The sequence below is a fragment of the Benincasa hispida genome, chromosome 12 (assembly GCF_027475165.1).
Source record: "Benincasa hispida cultivar pf3 chromosome 12, pf3_genome.v1.1, whole genome shotgun sequence".
Taxonomy (NCBI): domain Eukaryota; kingdom Viridiplantae; phylum Streptophyta; class Magnoliopsida; order Cucurbitales; family Cucurbitaceae; genus Benincasa; species Benincasa hispida.
In genome coordinates, this window is record NC_143489.1 from 40,126,869 (window position 1) to 40,137,019 (window position 10,151).

At 33.1% G+C, this 10,151-nt stretch overlaps 1 protein-coding gene across 3 annotated transcripts; it reads left to right on the top strand.

Moving 5' to 3' along the window:
* Positions 1-3,025: 3,025 nt before the first annotated feature.
* Positions 3,026-7,687, top strand: LOC120068394 (ADP-ribosylation factor-like protein 8c). 3 transcript variants are annotated; one of them, XM_039020146.2, is made up of 7 exons: positions 3,026-3,253; positions 3,346-3,438; positions 5,583-5,664; positions 5,748-5,780; positions 5,868-5,989; positions 7,114-7,275; positions 7,374-7,687. In XM_039020146.2, the coding sequence occupies exons 2-7, from the start codon at positions 3,401-3,403 to the stop codon at positions 7,489-7,491; spliced, it is 555 nt and encodes a 184-aa protein (XP_038876074.1). In that variant the 5' UTR covers positions 3,026-3,253; positions 3,346-3,400; the 3' UTR covers positions 7,492-7,687. The 3 variants fall into 3 exon arrangements, with proteins under 3 accessions (XP_038876074.1, XP_038876072.1, XP_038876073.1); XM_039020145.2 differs by having other exon boundaries at positions 3,144-3,226; XM_039020144.2 differs by having other exon boundaries at positions 3,108-3,438.
* Positions 7,688-10,151: the final 2,464 nt, after the last annotated feature.

Genomic DNA, 10,151 nt, shown 5'->3' on the forward strand with positions numbered 1-10,151 from the left:
TAAATTACCCAACTTCCATTAATTGTCGGTCACTCTACTAAAGATTGACAACTGCATTCTTCGCACTATAGATATATTTCTGTGTCCATTGGATATAACTAATCAACAATGCGATGATCCTTCACAAATTGCTTGTAAGTACAATTGGGCAAAAAATTATCGTTTTGCCCTTGTAATTATGTCTAACTCCTTAAGTACCACTGATTTCTCTAATGAACAATAAGCCATAGTCCAACTATGACCAAGTCTCTCTCAGGCCAAAAGAGGGTGTGACATATTGTTCACGCCCCGGAATCAGCCCTTAAGGGAACAATTTATCTACTTACCTTGACATTAGAGAAGGAGTGAATTCCATCTTGTGTAGCTGTGTTTCCAGTTCCCCAATAAGACGAATCCCTAAAATGGTAGGTTTATTAAATTGGCAATCTTGCCACTCTCACCCATACAAATCAAAGAACCGCCTTCATGAGCAGGAGTTCACAACTCACTTAGGATTCAGATCATGTCACCTATGGTCATCTTGATGAAATGTCAGTCTCCATTATTAACGGTATTATAATGAGACTAATCATTTCATGGTCCGATCTTATACAAACTCCTTGTATAGGATACCCCCGCTCACATGTCTCCACATGAATGATCAGGATCAGATCATTTGTAGCATTTTACAATACTTGTAACATCTACAAAGCAGGTCGTATCCGTAGTATCACCAGGATAAGATACCCGACCTTATCCATCTACTACAGACCGTTTAAGTTATTATTTAAACAATATCCACCTGTATGCCTCTACATACTTGTTTAAATTACATAAAATAACCTAGGATCGTATTTTATTAGATTGAGTGTATGTTCATAAAATAAAAATTATTTTATTAACAACAATTTGTTTATACAATATTTACAAACTATGAGAATACAAAAGATTTAGGACACCAATCCCAACTGCACCACACTCTCTCTTGGTCTGAGAGAAGTTTAGTTATAGTTGAACTATAACTAATTATTCATTAGAGAATCAGTGGTACTTAAAGAGTTAGATGTAATTATAGGGGTAAAATGGTAATTTTGATCCAACTGTACTTACGAGCAATTTGTGAACGGTAAACACATTGTTGATTAGTTATATCCAATGGACACAAAAATATATCTATAGTGCATAAAATGCAACTGTCGGTCTTTAGTGAAGTGACCAACTGTTAATGAAGATTGATTAATTTAATTAAAGAATTTAATTAATTAATCAAGTATCATTAGAGCTTCAATCTATAGGTTCTTAAGGTCCTCTTGTTAGCTTAATAAGGATTAATGAAAATAAAATTAATTTTGGGTTAATTTGAATTGTTCATGTTAATTAAAGAAAATTAATTATATAATATATAATTAATATAATGTATATGATACATTATAATCTAAAGTTTTAATGGGAAAAATAAATATTTGAATATGATTCAAATATTAATTATATGAATGTGTTCATATAAAAACTATAGATTAAAATTAATAATCATTTGTATTAATACTATAGGTTATATGAGAGATTAATAAACTATAGTTTATATTATATGTGATATAATATAAACTATAGGTTATATGTTATATGTGATACAACATATAGTTTAATATTTATATATATGAAGTTACTTAACATATATATATTTATTATTAAAAGAATTTTGAATTCGTTTAAATTAAAAAAAATTTAAAATTTTGAGTTTATGTGCAAATACACACAGAGAGAAAGCAGAACGTGAAAATGAGTTTTTTGACTTTACAATTTTTCATCTTCTTCCTACATCCTCTCAAGAACTCTATGTGTAATTTCTCTCCAAGAAAACTTCTCCCTTTCTAACCAAAATTAATCAATAGAAGCCCACACACTCTCTATTAATTCGCATCCTTGAGAATAATAAAAAAGAAATTATGGTGATGTCCTTTTGGTTCACTGTACATTATGTTTGTGTTGTTAAGTTCAGGAGATCAAAAAGAGTTTTGTTCATGTTCGTGTTGTGGAGAGGAAACATGAAAAGTTGAGTTCTTCAAGAGTAAGTCTCTTGATCCCTTTCTCCTTTCTGTTTAATCAATAGAAAACATGCTTAGTTTATCTTTGTTTATCGTTAGTTTCCGTCCCTTTGTAATTTATATGTTCTTTAAAATGAAAACGAGACACTACGTTTTCTTTTGCTTCCACTTCAGGGTATTCCAAACCCTCCACCCTCAACTAATAAATATTTCAAATTTAAAAATAAAATTGATTAAATATATGATGTGGCAAGATGACTTGAAAAAAATATTTTTTTAATCTCTCACCGCCCTCTCACCTCTTTCCTCCACTTCTCTCTTCTCTCTCTCTTTTCATCTCCATCTCCATCTCCATCTCCTCTCTTCTTCCCTCATTTTCCTATGAAGAAGATGATGAAACATTCTTTTTCTTTACGAAAGAAAAGACGTGAAAATATTTCTGCCTAATCCTATACACAAAGGCAAAGACCAAAAAAAAAAAAGTGTCTTTTATCCTTTATTTTTCGCTCTTGTCTTCTATTTCTCCGAATGATTTTTCTTGTTATACAATATATTTTTTTATTCAAATAGTTGTTTGAGTGTAAGAGTAAAGAGGATATGTTTTTGAATTTCCTAGTCGGAAGTTACTATTGAGGAAGAGCAAAGAAGAGAGAGAAGTGAGCAAATTTCATTTTCTTCTTTGTAAAAACAATGAGAGATAAAGAGAGATGATGAAGATGGAGATGGGATGGAGTAGTAATTAGGATTAATATATATATATATATATATATATATATATATATATATATATATATATATATATTTCCAACATTTTGCCACATCATAAATTTAATTAATTTTTTGTTTAAATTTAATAGATTTATTAATTGAGGGACCTTTTAAACTTATTCTTTAAAAATTAAGAATTAAAATAGCAATTTGGAAGACCATTCCACCTATTAACTAAGAAACCAAACACTTTTCATTACTATTTTACTAAACATCACAAAATACACCTATTTACTGTTTTACTAAACATCACAAAATCATAAACTTAAAAGAATTTGTACTATAAATTAAATTAAACATCACAAAATAGAAAGTACTTGAAATGCGATTGGACCCTACGTTACATATTTTAATTATAGTAAAATGTGTGTTGTTTTGGATCATCAGCTTAGGACAAGCGGACACTACACGGATAGAACATTTTGGGCCTCGAGGTTTTCCTCGAAGAATGAGTTGCTCAAGTTTCTGTCTCTTCTTCTTCTCCATTACTCATCTCTTTCGTCTATGAACATTTCTTCTTCCTAATAAACTTCCACAATTTCCATTTCTTCAGCTCCTTTTGTTGATCAGCAATCTAGGCTTCTTCATAGTTCCATTCATTTCCGGAAATGGGTTTCTTCGATTCCATCCTCAATTGGCTCAGGAGGTACGATTTTGTCTTTTCCCCAAATTTTCTTGTTCTTCAATTGTGGGATTTTATATTATTTATTGATCCTGTTTGTTTGGTGGCTGAGAAAAAATTAGGAGTAATTTTACTTAGTTATTTGGGATTGATAGTTATTAGTTTGTTGAACGAAGGAATTGTCGGCTGAGCAGGGAAAGCTGCGTTTTAATTTTAAATTCGAACATGGGCCTCTTGTTTGACATTAATTTATAGTGAAGGTTGATTAGAAATGCGATATTATGTGTGTTCGTTTGGTCTTTTATTGTGAATTATTATGTTAATTTGAAGTTCGGATCAATTCTTTTGAGTTGAGTGGTGCAACCGTTCAAGATATATAGATTTGCTTGTTAAAATTGTCCAACTGGGTCTCTTAGGAATCTTATACTTATCACCATGTTTTTGTGATGTCACTGAGATGGTTTACTCTGAAGTTCAGATTGCTTGTAGGTTTGAGTTTTTTATGTAGTTCCAATATGTTAGCTTTTTTCATTATTTTATGAAAAATACCTCAAAAGAAAGAAGAAAGTAGAATTGACTCTCAAGTCATTCAAAATTTCATTTTTTTAGAAACAACTATATTCATTGAGGGAAAAAAAAAAAAAGAAAAATACAAAATACAAGGGCATGCAAAAAGTCAAACCCACAAAAATTCCACTAAAGATAGAGGTTCCAACCAAGTAAAATGGTGTCTATAGAGAAATTACAAAAAATCTTTGAAATCGAAGCCCAAAGAGAAACATGAAATCTCACTAAGGACCAAACATCACTAGGGTCTCTCGACATATCTAAAATTATGTTATTTCTCTCTCTCCAAATAACCCATAACAAAGCACACATCCCAACAAACAAACAACCCTTCTCGCTAAAAGGCTAAAAGGCAAGCGGAGGAGGAACTCTCCAATCAAGTCTCTAACATCCCTTTGATGATAACCCAAACATAGTCCCTGTACATCATTATATAGGTTCACAGGCCAACTACTCGCAGTCACAAAATAAAGGATTACTATTAGTATTACTACCACATCAGACCAAATAATAACAGATCACGTAATGGACTCTTTTAACATTTTTGTAGAGGTTGGGTAGGGTTGGATTTAGGTGCAAAAACTACTGGCTATACTATCGTTTTGTGGCTGACCATGATATCGAGAGTTTCTCTCCGCACTGCTTGAAATCATTCTTAGATACCCCCTAAAGTTATAACGTTGAAGACACAATCGAGTTTGTTGTTCTAGGTAGCTGTTCTCTAGCTAGGATCTTATTTTGTTTGCAGTGTTGGAGAACAACAACAATGGAACGCAATCGTTGCAATTATTTTGGTTGTTTTCTGCCTTGGATCCCAACTTCTATATATTTGTGGCTTTCATACCTTAAGGGGCCGTATGACCCACCAACTTCCTAAGTTGGTGTAAACAACTCAACTTCAATAGTAAACACTATTGAAGTTTGCACATTTATCGAGTAACTCTATCTTCCAATCATTTTCTATTTTTCACATTTATCAAGGAACTTCATCTTTCCCTATATCTCTACTTTTCTCATTTATTGAGTAACTTCATCTTCCCCTCTTAATCTACTTTTCACAATGATCGAAGAACTCCATCTTACAACTTTACACCCCAAACACAAACTTACTAACTCCAACATATTAACTTCAAACTTATTAACTCCACTTAGTGGGTCAAACGCCCCCTAATTTTTTTTTTATGAGCATATTTTCTTTTCTTTTCCATACTTCTCACAGTGCCCTAGCCACTGTTATTGCCTTTTAGTTTTGTAATGGAATCCCAAGTTTTAGCAAATTCATTGTGTTAATCTAGCTTCCATTACCATGGCTTTATCGTTTTAACTTGTTCGTGAAGGAATAGACGTGTTGTCGTCTTCAGTTTGATCTTTGGTTTGGTAGCTCTGTAGAATCACAAATCGCCTGTTGCTACATTCCTTAATTAACCTTTTAGTTCATTAGTAAACAAAAGTTTCAGAGGAATGGAGAAACCATCGATGCATGGAATTTCAGTTTTTCATATGCCTAACCTAGTAACATCTGAAGGAAGCTGTTTCTTGCTACTGCTTGAGATTTTTGTTAAGTTTTTTCAATTTAACAGTCTTGTGTGCCTGTCTTTCAGCCTGTTCTTCAAACAGGAAATGGAACTCTCACTTGTAGGCCTCCAGAATGCTGGGAAGACATCTCTTGTCAATTCTATTGCTGTAAGAAAATGCAAATTTTCACATCTGTTTCTTTGTGTATGGGAATGGCCTTCTTGTTCCCTGATGGTTTTCAAATTTTACAGACAGGGGGCTACAGTGAGGATATGATTCCAACTGTGAGTATGGTTTTCTATCAAGTTCACTGTTTTCACTCATGCAACTGAATGTATCTTATGATATTCCCTTCATATTCTGATAACCAGGTCGGGTTTAACATGCGGAAAGTTACTAAGGGCAATGTAACAATTAAACTTTGGGACCTGGGAGGGCAGAGGAGATTCCGTACAATGTGGGAGAGATATTGTCGTGGCGTGACTGCAATTGTGTAAATATCCCAAGTCTCTCCTTGTTCCATTTTAGCGTACTATATGGCTGATTCTTTATCTTTATTTAAACACCTGTACTCGTCAAAATTTAAACACCAAGCAAACAAATCACTGCATTTAGATATAACATCCTTTTATCCTATTAGCATTATCTGCACTTCAAAAATATTACCATCTAATCATATGCATTCAAGAAAATCTTATTCTCCAGTTTTGAGCGATTCCAAGTTACTTTTTTTTCCTGCCATTTCCTGTATTTATTTAATAGATCTCTTGCTCTTGAAGTCCGGTATCTCCCTCGTTAGAAGGATGAATTGTTCATCTTTCATTTGACGGTTAGGAGCACACTTGAGCAAACAAAACCCAACAAATCCATATTTTTTTCGCTTGTCATAAAGAAAGTTCTCTACCACTCTACAGGGGGCTGCTACTGGATCTTTGTTTGAACCTTTTTCACATTAATTTAAAAATATTGAAATTAAAAAGATTCTTCGAACTCTTTTGAGAGGCCTGGATTCACCCCCTTAAGAGAATTCTCTAGTATGCTATCAGTATCTAACATCACTAGTTGGATTGATATGTTGATGAAGTTTTCTTGTAGGACCTTTGCAGTGATAAGGATAATAACATTCTAGAACCATTTGAATTTTAATTATATGACATCCCTATTGTTAACATTGTTAACTAATTGGTTGGTGACTTGACATACCTATTTGTTATAAACTGATCTGATTCCAACAAATGGCTAAAAGAAGTTGAAACTTGATAAAATAGGTTGCCATGGTCTATAAAAAGGATTTCGCTTCAAAAAGAAGATATAGTGTACGTGGGATTTTATTTGTCTAGATATCTACCTCCTAAGTTATTTGTCAGCCTTCTGGTATTAGATCAAGTAACATCTCTCACATAAGCATATCACATCATCATTAGAGTCAATAGTGTTAACGACAAAATGATATAGAATCACAATCAAAATTCAGATACATGATTGAAAATTTTTCAAGTTTAAAGACCAAACAGACAACCATCGAAGTTGAATAATTAATTATTACCATTTTCTTTTTTGGTCTCTTTGTCATTTCTTAACCTTTTGTCCTGATATATATGATGGTTGCAAGGTCAGTTATGTAGTTGATTCTGCTGATAGAGACAGTGTTCCCATATCAAAAAGTGAGCTCCATGAGCTCTTAACAAAACCTTCTTTAAGTGGAATTCCTTTGCTGGTGCTGGGCAACAAAATTGACAAATCAGAAGCACTCTCCAAGCAATCACTGGTCGATTTGTTGTGAGTCCTGAAATTATATCGAAGATATGGTTATGGTATTCTGTCCATTCATATTGAAATATACTTTTGATGATAATCTTTTTGGTTTTTTGCTGCAGAGAACTTGAAACGATTCGTGACAGGGAGGTGTGCTGCTACATGATCTCTTGCAAAGATTCGATAAACATCGATGTGGTGATCGATTGGCTTATCAAACACTCCAAAACAGCAGGATGATTGGTTTATACCTTGTTTTTCTCTAGCTAAAGTGTGATGAAGGTTCAAAGCAAGTTGTAATTGTAGAGGGTTTGAAGTTTATAAAGCTTAGCTATTCATGTTTGTTTGTTTTTCAAATATATGTAATTCAGCCATGCTGTTCATACTTTTTCCTTCTTTATAAAGAAAACAAAAAAGAATAGAATTTGTGCTGTAATTTTTTGCCATTATGGTTGATGTCTCTAAACTATATTGTTTTCCAATCATGTCACAATCGTCGAACAAATTAGCTATGGTTGGATATACCATCGAAGATCAGTTATCTGATGAAATAATGAGATAGACATTGATTAAAAGTGGGTTGTCAGTTGTGTAACTTTGAATGGTCATTAACAAGCCTTCTTAAATTTCGGGTGTGTAGGACGTTGCATTGAGTTATGATGTCTAGAGTAATATGTTTGTAGGGTTAATATGTTTGTGGAGTTAGAAAGTATTTAAAGTGTAGAGTTTAGTCTACAGTTAAAAAGTCCATGTTTATGGTGTGGTTTTTTCTAATCTAAAAATGTATAATTTTCTAGTGGTTATCTTGGTTTAATCTTTCCATTGCACATGTATTTTTCTAAATTTTTAACACTTAATTGATATATGAACTTAAAACCTTCAAATATATTTTACAATTTTTTACATGTATCTATTATATTTGAGGTGACAAAAGTACAACAAAATTACTATATACTTTTTCATTAATGAAATATATGAATGTAATATGAAAAAAAAAATTAATAATAATAATAATAAAATAAAAAGAAGGGTTTTAAGATATTTTATGACATTTTATGTCAAATTGTATATTATGATTTATTATTCATGAATGTTGATGTTGGGAATGCAATTAGAGTCTCACATTTGCTAGATAAAGGGATGATCATGTATTATAAGAGAGGACAATCATCGCTAATGATATAAAACCTTTTAAGTGAAACCAAAAGTAAAACTATGAGAATTTATGTTTAAAGTAGACAATTCATATCGATGAGAAGAGATCTAGATGTTCATTGTTCCAAACAAGTCGTGGTGGTATCCATTAGTGGTTGCCAATGAAATGCTTTCAAAAAGTCATTTCCATTTAAACACTTTTTTTTATAAAAAAATAAACAAATAAATAAAAATATAGATGTGTTTGTTTACATTTTCTCAACAAGTTTGTTTGGTTTGGTTATATGTTCAACATGTTTCTATTAATGTTAAATTACTGTATAAGATGACTATTAAACACTATGAACTAATATATTCAATTTTGTCTTTAAAGACATTTTCACTAGTAAGTTTTTCCTTTTCTTTTTAGAGTATATGATCAGCTGAGTTGGTCGTTAGGGTTAGACATTGGAGATGATCGATGGAATTACTCACTGGAGGTGATTGTCGAAGTTCGTCATTGGAGGTGATACTCACACGAATTTGGACATTAGAGGTGGTCGCTGAAGATGATTGTTGAAGGTGGACTTTGTCAGAGGTGGTCTTCACAGAGGTGATCACTGAAGTTGGCAACTAGATCGGAGGTGGTCGTTGGAGCATGCCACCAACAATGATTGTCGTAAGAGTTGGTCGGCGATGACTGGTGGGGTGGAGTCATTGGAAACATTAGAGGGAGAGGGAACGAATGGGTAAACTTCAATAGTAAATATTGTTAAAGTTGAATTATTTAACACCGACTTGTAAAGTTGATGGGCTAGATATATGTTGGATTAAAAGGTCAAATAAACTCGACCCAGGTCTTTCTTCCTCAAAACACCCCATGAATGCTTTTGTTCGCACAAGGCTTCTGGAGAAACTGTTTCGTGAGTCGAACTTGAGTTAGTGTTGATGTTGGTGTTGATTTGATGCGATGTGGTTTGATCTATAGTACTTGATCCTCTTATTCTCTCTCGGTTGAATGAATGTGTCTGACTTCAAGAAGAAAAGCATCAAACATTCTTGAAGTAGAAGTCTTGGAAGAGTTTTTGTGTCTTCAAAGGTCTTATGTCTTCAAGGGCTTTTAGGAGTCTCAGGAGTCTTCTGTTTGTTGGTGAATTCTCTATGAGCTCTCTAAATGTAGAATTGCTGACCTCTTGAAATGAGGAGAGTTCATCTATTTATAGGGCTTTCTGATAGGCTTTATGGGCTTGGGCCTAGTTGGCCCATGAGTTTGGGCTTAGTTGGACTTGGGTCTGGTCTTTAGGCCCAGTTAATTGGATTTGGGTATGGTCTTTGGGCCCAGTTAATTGGATTTTGGCCTACTTTGGCATTTAGGCTCGAATTAAGCTCATTTTTGGACTTAACTGGACCAAAGCCCAAATTATAACGTCATTGGGCAAAATTAATTTTACTCAATCCAACGCTTGTGACGAAAACACGTGACGTCATCAGATTTGTCTTTAACTTCAATTTGGGATACATGTCAACTCTTAATTGATCCCAAATTTGATGATTTTGGAATTTTGTCCTTAATTTAGTAGCGATCCGTGATTGATCCGAAATTTCTCCTCCAACAAATGCCCTTTTTTAGATTTGTGCACAGATGTGGGTGGATAATGTTAGCTTTAAGGCTTCAATTAAACCAAGTATTTTGATGATAACAAACTCAAATTTTTTATACTAACATTTTCAGTATTTTAGAGTCACTATCTTGTAGAGCTCGGAAA